Here is an 11,261-nt window from a genome sequence, read left to right on the forward strand (position 1 = left end):
TTTTATTAACTACAAAAATACGTACCGAATTTATATGAAGATAATTTTTTTAATGGTATATTTAACTGATCACAGATTTTTATTGTTATCTCGATTTAACAATAAATTTATATTTAATATTTTTGATATAAAACTCGATTTGTATGGAAAATATAAGTGATTGCGCATCTTTATTGTTTTCTCGAATTGAGAGTTATTTAAAGTACATTTTTAAAGAGTTACATAAATATAAATTTTAAGGGGAGATAAGAATGATATTCTAGATAGATTTAAGTGTTATATAAGGAACCACAGCTGATTTAAATTCGAATTTTTGTGAAAATGTAATATGAATATATTATTTACCCTAATTTAGGATCATAGGAAACTACATCCGATTCTGATTTAAAATAGATATTTTCTGATACACAGCAGATTACAGGTTTTAAAATAAAAATAGTTTTTCGGTGAAAATAAAAGTGATGGGAGTCTTATATATGGATCTACAACAATATAATTTTGATAAAAAATGTTCATATGGATGTAGTTTTCTATATCGTAGCAAACTACATCCGATTCTGTTTTCAAATAGTTATTTTTTGAGGATATACAGCCGTTTACAGGTTTTGAAATAAGAATAGTTTTCCGGTGGAAAATATAAGTGTTGGAAGTATTATATACGGATCTACGACCGATTTTACGCTTTAGATGAAAATCGATTTTTGATAATAAATTAACTTGATTACAGATTTTTATTTTACTATTTAACATTATAGAGTTTTCAAAAAAAAAAAAAAAAAAAAAATTTGATTAAAAATTTAACTAAATAATAATTTTCGTATAATATAAGAAGTATATATCATGATCTTTAGCATTATAAATGTAACAAAAACTAGACAGAAAAAAGTCATTGCATTTCATTAAGATCACAACATTCCTGAAATTAGTGGTATAGGTGTATTTTTTTGGATTTGATGTATTAAACATTCTCTTCCTCAAACTAACCCAACCTTCCACGATAGAACTATTGTCATACTAAATTTCATGAAGCATAAAACCCAGATCAAAATGTTGATTCCAAAAATACACTGTATGTTGCCAAATTTCTTGAAAATCGGTTCATATTTTTTATATTTAGCCTAGAAATTTGGTGTTAAAGCTGGTATTCTAAAAGTGAACATGAAAATATGCGTAGCCTCCAATCAATATAATATAGAGTCTTTTTTAACTTCTGAGGTTATACCTATTAATATGCCGAATTTTATGTAAATCGGTTTAGTAATTATGTAGCGAAAGAGTAAAAAGAGTCTCATATATATTTATTATTAAATACATATCCTGCTGTTCATTAATTATAATAGTTTTATTATTTTTTGGTTAAATATTGGTATCTTTTTAAGTTATTAATGTCGTGGGTCGAGCTTGTAACCTCTATGGGAACTATGATTAAATATAAACATACCATTTTGAATATAAAAAAACATATTTAGTATAAACCCTAAAACGATATTCGGAAATAACGGAGAGGATCTCACCAAATTGAAGTTCCGCCTTTTTTTGACCAATATAATCTTATGTGCCAAAGTTTATTATGATATCTTCAAAATTGTGACTTGCACTCATACAAACATATTTAAAATTAAGTCGTGGGAAGACGGACAGACTTTAAAATAGCCTTAAAATTTTTTTTTTAATTCCAAACTTTATTTTTTTACATGAAAATAAATCAACTAATACTACAATAAGAATAAAAAAATAATTTTACCCTCCCCTGAATAACGTTGTTCGACGTTGTTACCCCAATGTGCGCTTATTCGATGCTCGATTAATTGCCTTTTTTAATTTTGAGAACGGTTTTTTTTAGAACAATATAAATGAATTTCATTTTAGAAAAAAATAAATGGAGGCTCGATCCACGAACTCCCTGCTTGTTAAGTGAACGCCCTAGACAATTAGGCTATAACAAATCCAAATCATTTTGTTCTGCCTTTTGTAATTTTGAGAACGGTTTTTTTTAGAAAAATATAAATGAATTTCATTTTGGAAAAATCAATGAAGGCTCGATCCACGAACTCCCTGCTTGTTAAACGAACGCCCTAGACAATTAGGCTATAACAAATACAAATTATTTTGTTCTTTATCAGTAATAACCTATTCAGATAAATAAAATAATGTGGATGATGATGAACACTCATTACCAAGTAATGTATGAAATAACTATTGGCCTTTACCCAAATTGCATTTAGGATGAAATGCATATATGGGTAATCAAGGCACTTCATGCTGTTTGTGTAATTCAGGCAAAGATGATAATTTAATACATTTTATGGGTAAATGTCCATATTTTATAATAAATTCATTAAGATATAGAAGCAGAATTTATTTATTTTATTATTTATTTATTTGTTAATTTTTTTTGTAATATTAACCCCGTTATTCACAAACAAAATTTTTTTTTATAAATTAGATGTATGGAAATTTTGTTTTATATAAACCTTACAGTGAGAGAAAAAAATGTGTAAATGATGGTTAAATATTTAATGTTTTGGTCTAATATTTAAACAAAAAGCGATATTTAAAAATGTTTACATTTCTTTAAGGGTATTATACCATTGCAAGTTTTTATTCGATATATCACTTGTAACTTATTGCATTTGGCAGCAAATATACTTAAAGAAAAAATAATTTAAAATTTCTATTGCCGTTTAGATCCGACAACTATTAAAAATGAGTTTTTTTTGGGATAACTCTGACTTTCGGGGTAATTTAAAATTAATTTGGTGATTCACATGTCATAAAGTCGTATAAAAAATGAAACCCAAAAAATATGGCAACTGTGAGAAAATTCCGATTGTAACTTTTTTATTGCGTTTCTCATAACTTACTGTTTTTAGGTATATAGAATACTATAGAACCAGGATCGGCAGACATATACCACTACATTTTGTACTTGTATAAGTGAAAGAGCGAAAAAACAAGAAATGAGAAATTATTGTAAAAATGCTTATATGGAAAACTGAAATTTAAAGATAATATAAATGTAACATAAAATTAAAAGTAACATAAAACTTTAAAAGTAGCAAATATTTTTTGCCTTGTTTAAATATTAAAATATATGTATATAAACAAGTAAGAGTGCTATATTCGGCTGTGCCGAATCTTCGACTTCGACCTCTGATTCATTGCTGGTAAACATTGACGAGACGTAGATTTTGTTTTTGTTTATCGTAAAAAAATTGTTTCAAAAAGCACTTGGAAAAATTTTGTGTTAGTTTTAAATTTCAAACTTACATTATTCGCATAAAAATTATTGTACAATAACTCACAATCTACTCTCATATAATTGAAAACGTTTTAAATACTTTTTTCTATGCATTAAAAAATATATTTGCAAAACAAAAGGGAAAATTATTTTATTTTAACAAAAAATGCAAATCATATTTTTTTGCTGTGTATTTTTTGTATGTTTGGATTCCAAACCGACCGATTTTGCTGATTTTAAATAGCGATCTTCTCGAAAGCATGTCTAATAGAATTATTGAAGATTCGGATCTCGCCGATATCTGGGGTCCTCTAAAAACTGATTTCAACAGACAGACAGACGGACATGGCTTAATCGACTCCGCTATCTATAAGGATCAAGAATATATATACTTTATAGCGTCGGAAAATTATATTATAGAAATTACAAACGGAATGACAAACTTATATATACCCTTCTCACGAAGGTGAAGGGCATAAAACACAAATTTGAGCATTTTAACTATATTTATACCATACACCACTTTAGTGGGGAGGGTATATTGGGTTTGTGCTGAAGTTTGTAACGCACAATAATATTGGTCCTATACCCACCTTAAAGAATACCAATCGGCTCAGAATCATTTTCTGAGTCGATTTAGCTATGTCCGTCCGTCTGTCCGTGCATGTAAACCTTGTAATCAAACTACAGGTAGAAATTTTGAAGATAATTCAATGAAATTGCCCCAGGGACGAATCCTATTAAAAATGGTTAAGATCCGTCCATTATTTTACCTTGGCCCCATACTACTGTACCCCCGAATAGGGCTTGTAAACATTGTGTATCAAATTTGTAACCTTCTATGACCATATAAAGGCTAGGTTATGGTAATAAAATAAATAAATAAATAAATAAATAAAAAACCTCTGTATTAACTTTTTTAGAATTGACCCGTAAATGAGCCTACCGCCCATATAAGGTTCCCTTCTGAAAATGACTTTAACGCTCATTAATGAATATAGATGAATATAGCGACGAAATTTGATACACATATGTTTTATGCGGGCTCATTACTTAAAAATATGACTATATAGCAGAAAAATTTATACAATTAAGTACCTCGCGAGCCAAAATTGTGGATCGGTCCATAATTGACCCTACCCTATAATAAGATCCCTTCAGAATATAGCTTTAACGCTCATACGAGTAAATCAATTAAAAGCGACACACGTTAGTTTGTTATGAACTAAAAATATTCTACCCTCTGAAAATGACTATAACGCTCATTATTTCCTTAAAAATATGAATATAGCACATAAGTTTTATGCGAATCAAAATCTCTCTACAAAATTTAGTGAGGATCGGTTCATAATTCACCGTACAAGGTCCCCTTCACAAAATTACTTTAACGCTCATTACTGGTGAATAAATACAAATATAGCGATAAAATTTGACACAAGTAAGTTCCTCGCAAGCCAAAATTTTACTACCCACCATATGAGGTTCCTTTCAGAAAATTACTTGAACATTGCTGGCTTAAAAATACGAGTTATGAAATTAATCTTGCTGCCAAATTTCATGTGGAATGAACCAAAATCGGTCTACAAAAATTTATAGAAATATATCAATTATTGACCACACCCCTAAGGTCCTCCTCAGAGAGTTTGATGGGGAGGATTTAGAAAATTACTAGTACAGCGATGAAAATCGACATTGAAAGGTATATACTTAGGAACATAATTCTTCATCCCGAATTTAATGAGGAATGATCTACAACTGACCCTAGCCCCTGTAAGTTTCCCTTCAAGAAAGAGTTTTGGTTATTAAAATATTTTTTTATTATTTTTTTATTATTTTCCTTATTTTAAATACGATATAACGATAATAACGCATATAAAGGTCCTCTTCAGAAAATTACTCATACGCTCACGGTTTAAAAATTGAACAAAAATATATTATTGTTTTTAAATATTAATATTTTGTTAGTTCAAAAGAGCTCGGTCCATAATTGACTTAAGCCATATTCCAAATATCACCCTGATGTTTATAGGGGAGCATTCCTATAAACATCAGGTGAGATTCTCTTGAATTCTTGTATTTTATAATTGTTATTTTACATACTTCTGATTACAATATTTTTTTTTTAGCCGATTTTTGATGATTTAGCGAATTGGTACCCATTTTGAATTTCTATATTGGAAGGATTTAAATCTTGGTTGTACTACTTTCAATATTTTTTATAAATTATTTTCCAATTTTTTTATTATTAATTTATTTTTAATGTTTGATATATTTTTATTATTATTTTATGTGTACCTACTTTTAAGCGGACATTTTATAGCCGATTAAGACCAAAAAGCTAGGTTTAATTTTGAAATCAATCAAATCTCTTAAAGACCATTCACATGATACTAATAATGTCTAAAACTCTCTGGTGTTAAATTTGTAGTCCAATGAAATACTGAAACAATTTTTGAAAAAATCGAAAAAGTTATATTATTTTCATAATTTTACACTCTTTAATCCCGTCCATCGATTTGGCAAAATTTTACACAGTTAGTTTTAGGTGTTTCTGAACAGAATGGGACACATCAAAGCAATTTGATGATTTGTATCTCAAATAAAAGGTATATAACTCTTCATTCATTTATAGAATTTTTTGCTCTATTGTATTTTATTGTTATTCAAAAAATTTTGCATTGGAAATAATAATGGAAACGATTCATAGTCTTGCATTTTTGACATAAAAAAAGATTTTTTAAATGGAGTTTTTTTACATTATGTTGAAAATGTTAATTATAGAAGCAGTTCATACTTTGTACTTTGATTTTTATGATAAAGCTTGTTATTTTTCCGTTTAATTTATCTATGGTTCCTGACAGCTGATCACGGGTCCCATATTAAAAATTTCTTAAACAAATAAGCAGGAGCTTTTATATAAAATTCGTCTTTGATTTCTAGCCGAATAAGTTTTAGATCCACTAAAAGATAATGGTAATCCACCGATTTTTTGGGCGAATTTTGAGCAATCTCTTTTCTTAATATTGCACGAAATTTGGCTCAAAATTCGATGGATTACCATTACATATAATTTAATTTAATATAAATTATATGTAATGGTCTTGTTCACAGATGTGTATAATATATACACAAATAAGATTGGTTCAGAATTTTGGGAGCTATAAACATTCAAAATTGTTACTAATACATAGAAACAAAAGTCACACGTACGTATGGTTGAACTAAAAAAAAAACAAACAAAAAGCAAGAAACAAAACATGAAAAGTAAACAACACAGCTTCTAGAAAAAAAGAGAGTAGAGTATACATTACTTTGAATGGTTTTTGTCCATTCACATTTTATCATTCGTTACACCGGGATTTGCCTGTATTTTCATATCATACACTGAATCAACTAAGAAATTTGCCTATGTACAATTTTAAAAATTTTAAGAAAAAACTTTATCTGAACAATTTACAGAAAAATTATTTAATTTTAACGAATATTTTTTCAACCACAGAAAGTAAAATCGTGATATAAATTAACGAGATTTTTGATGAAATGTAAACGAATGTAAATATAAACGTATTGTTATTTTTTTAGCTACTAAAGTATTTCGTATTTTTAGTTTTTTTGTTAATTTTTTAAATACAAACAAATTTAAAATTTTATAAAATAATGCAGCAATATTTTGTGAATAAAATACGACATATTTGGATAGTTATCCTTGATTTAGGTTCTAAATATATATAAGATTATGTATTAGCGAAAAAATATTACTTTTTTTGGACCTTAGGTGATGACAACCATTTCCATTTGTAAAACTAAACTATTTTTATACCCTTCACCTTCGTGAGAAGGGTATATATAAGTTTGTCATTCCGTTTGTAATTTCTATAATATAATTTTCCGACCCTATAATGTATATATATTCTGGATCCTTATAGGTAGCGGAGATGATTAAGCCATGTCCGTCTGTCTGTCCGTCTGTCTGTCTGTCTGTATGTTTGTTGAAATCAGTTTTTAGAAGACCCCAGATATCTGCGAGATCCGAATCTTCCATAATTCTATCAGACATACGACCGGCAAGAACGCTATTTAAAATCAGCAAATTCGGTCCATAAATAACGGAGATATGAGCAAAAAACCGAGACAACCTCTGTAAATTTCATATAAAATTTAGATTTTTTATTCATGCTCAGACAGAAACTGCAAAAAACAAAAACAAAATACATAACAATACGGTAAATATTGTTATTGTAATTTGTTTATAAAAGCAAAGCAGAGCAAGAGTAGCAGAGCGAGAGCAGCACTAATGTTTTGTTATTGGCTAGAAATATGAAATTAAGTATGTAGAGCCTGAATTAAGTGAGAACCTATAAAAGGGGACTTTCTGGTACTTTTTCGTTCTTCAAAAGGTATTTTTTGAAATTTCTATAATATTGAACCTAGAAACATGAAATTAAGTATGCATGGCCCGGATTAAGTGAGGACCCAAACAAGGGGAGTTTTTGGTACTTTTTCGTCTTTCAAAAGGTACTTTTTGCAATTTCTACAATATTGAACCCAGAAACATGTAATTAAGTATGTATGGCCCGGATTAAGTGAGGACCCATAAAAGGGGACTTTTTCGTTGTTCAAAAGGTACTTTTTGCAATTTCTACAATATTGAACCTAGAAACATGTAATTAAGTATGTATGGCCCGGATTAAGTGAGGACCCATAAAAGGGGACTTTTTGGTACTTTTTCGTTCTTCAAAAGGTACTTTTTGCAATTTCTACAATATTGAACCTAGAAACATGTAATAAAGTATGTATGGCCCGGATTAAGTGAGGACCCATACAAGGGGACTTTTTGGTACTTTTTCATTTTTCAAAAGGTACTTTTTGCAATTTCTACGATATTAAACCTAGAAACATGTAATTATGTATGTATGGCCCGGATTAAGTAAGGACCCATAAAAGGGGACTTATTGGTACTTTTTCGTTTTTCAAAAGGTACTTTTTGCAATTTCTACGATATTAAACCTAGAAACATGTAATTAAGTATGTATAGCCAGGATTAAGTGAGGACCCATGAAAGGGTACTTTTTGGTACTTTTTCATTCTTCAAAAGGTACTTTTTGAAATTTCTATAATATTGAACCTAGAAACATGTTATTAAGTTCGTATATCCCGGATTAAGTGAGAACCAGTAAAAGGGGACTTCTTGGTACTTTTTCGTTCTTCAAAAGGTACTTTTTACAATTTCTACAATATTGAACCTAGGAACATGTAATTAAGTTTGTATGGCCCGGATTAACTGAGGACCCATAGATGGGGACTTTTTGGTACTTTTTCGTTCTTCAAAAGGTACAAAAGGCTTTAAACACATCATGGTGAAGGGTATATAAGATTCGGCACAGCCGAATATAGAACTCTTACTTGTTTTACATTAGAATTTCCTTTTACATTTCCTTTGAACATTTTTAACGCGAATAATTTCTCAGTTTCACACAATGAAGATGTCATTTTTGAAAATAGAAATTCAGAAATACTTAACACATGCCCTTTAAACAATAAAACAATAAATTTTAAAAAGTGATTAAAAATATTTTGAAAAACCCAACGAAATAAACTGCAATTCTAAAAATTAAAAATACTTCATTTTCCTGCAAATTCTGGTGAAAAATAGTGTTTAGTGTTCTATAGTGCTCGATGAGGAGATTCTATATACGATTTTTTTTTAAATCGGAACTCAATTGATGAAATAGGATCGTTTTAAAAATTTAACATAGCCAAGGTGTCCTAATTTGAGGACCCCCGCCGGGCCCCTGGTTGGCCTATAAGGTCCAAATTCAAAACCAAAATTCGACAACACCTCCTCTTTGTGCATACCAAATTTCATTAAAATCGGATTAACCATTTAGAAGTTACCGAATTATTTCCCTCTTTTTTTCCTATACCACTGTGAGTAGGAGTATTTCTATTTCGGATTTGATGTATATATCTACATCCTCCTTTTAAACTAACTAATATTTTTCACGGTTTTTCCATTTTACGCTATTTCTATTTTTAATTGAAAAACTTAAATTTATTTTATTTACATTACATTTTACTTTAAATTTACAGATGTACATTTTAAACAAGTAATTTTCAAAGAAAACTCACCTTGACTCGAGTTTTGGTCCTGTTTCATACCGGTTACATTTTGGGATCTAAAAAATAAGTTAATAAATATTTTCACTAAAGTACGACAAACATATTTTGATTTTTATTTAAGAAATTATCTTACATACATATGGGGAATTTAATGTAAAGTGAACGAACTCAAAATATCGAAACAAATTTTGCTTAAAATAGTTTAAAAAATTGTCTAGAAGAGCGCTATATTCCCAAAATGGGATGCTAGTTGGATATACAAATAAAAAAAAATATGTTTTTTAAACCAACCGTCACTAAACTTACAAAACGAAATATGTACATAGAAAAACAAAATAAACAACGCCATAAAAATAACCTACATCGAAATATACGAAAAGAATTCACAAAAAGAAAACAAAACTGAATACACAACTCAATGAAGCCAACAGCATCCAAAGATACAAAACAAAATACACAGCGTAATAAAACCAAATACATCTACACACATGTACATCTTTTTCCAGTTCACAGTGTTTTAACTTTTTATATTTATCAAAGCATGAAAAAATTGTTGATGACATTTTCAGAGGTTGTCTCGGATTTTTGCCCATATCTCCGTTATTTATGGTACAATTTTGCTGAAAGCATGCCTAAGAAAATTATTGATGATTCGAATCTTGCCGGGATCCTTTAAAAACTGATTTCAAAAACACACAGATGGACAGACAGACGGGCATAGCTTAATCAACTCCGCTACCTATAAGGATCCAGAATACATATACTTTATAAAATCGGAAAATTATATTATAGAAATTACAAACGGAATTACAAACTTATATATACCCTTCTCACGAAGGTAAAGGATATAAAAATACAACAATGTAAAAATAAATAATAAAAAACGATGCTAGTGGGATATCTATGAAAAATATTTTTTAACTCATGAATAAAAACTTAGTGACCACAAAGCTCTTAAAGGAAATGGTCTAAGCTTTCTTTTGAGTATAGGGGAAAATTAAGTGCCAAATCTTGAAAAAATATTTCATTCTTAAGTTAAAAAATAATAATAAAAATAAAAAAAGATATTCCACTCGCATCCACTTATGGGACTATGAAGCCCTTCAAGAAGTAGAATAAGCTTTCTTTTATAAAAAAAGGGCCCATTTAAAAAAAGTTCAACAATAAATATATACAATAAATGATAACATTTTTTATTTTAAATTAAAAAAGGTTTGGTAGGAATGAAGAAATAGCTATCTGAACTCCTTTGAACAATTTTTGCTAGGTCCAATTGGTAAAAATTTACAGCCATTTAAATAAAACACTATATGTCCAAAATGTTCAACTTTGACCCGTTCTAATTCCGGCAGTTCTTGACCGATAAGGCTGCAAATTTGTGTCTGGCCTAATATCCTATAGTACTAATCGTGGTATTTCGTCCAAATCGGAACGAAATTACCCATATGTATGTAGAATAAATAAATAATATAAGTATGAATTCACTTACTTTTTAGTTTTTTGTTTTTGTGGTTGTGTTGGTAATATTTCAACAGATGGAGCGTCTGTCATTGCCGATACAATTGGAGTTTGTTGCTGTTTTTGAGTTGTTTCTGAAATATTTTTAAGGAATTAAATACTATATTAATTTTTCTTAATATTTTATATAATAAACAGATACCCTAGAAGAAAAAGAGAGAGTAGGCTAAAATTATTTTAATTAATATTTCAAAGAATAATAAATAAAAATTATAAAAATACTAATTAATTAAAGGAAAACATACAGTTCCTCTAGAGACTAAATAAAAATTTACTTCCATTTTCATATATGCTAAAATACAAAAATTGTATACACATAAAATAAACTATTACTGCTTTTATTTACAAAGGGGTCGGAAGCTACTTGTATTTAGCGCAATAT

The 11,261-nt window shown here is 28.8% G+C and overlaps 1 protein-coding gene across 4 annotated transcripts in view; it reads right to left on the reverse strand.

Moving 5' to 3' along the window:
* The window catches only part of LOC111682212 (eukaryotic translation initiation factor 4 gamma 1), an 82,034-nt gene that overhangs the window by 20,483 nt on the left and 50,290 nt on the right, over positions 1–11,261 (reverse strand). For all 4 annotated transcript variants that reach the window (XM_046955562.1, XM_046955519.1, XM_046955596.1 and 1 more), the window contains 2 exons: positions 10,851–10,953; positions 9,371–9,417 (listed from right to left, as the gene is read on the reverse strand). In XM_046955562.1, coding sequence (XP_046811518.1) covers positions 9,371–9,417; positions 10,851–10,953 — 150 coding nt within the window. The remainder of the gene's footprint in view (positions 1–9,370; positions 9,418–10,850; positions 10,954–11,261) is intronic.

This window comes from Lucilia cuprina, chromosome X (genome assembly GCF_022045245.1).
Source record: "Lucilia cuprina isolate Lc7/37 chromosome X, ASM2204524v1, whole genome shotgun sequence".
Classification (NCBI taxonomy): Eukaryota; Metazoa; Arthropoda; class Insecta; order Diptera; family Calliphoridae; genus Lucilia; species Lucilia cuprina.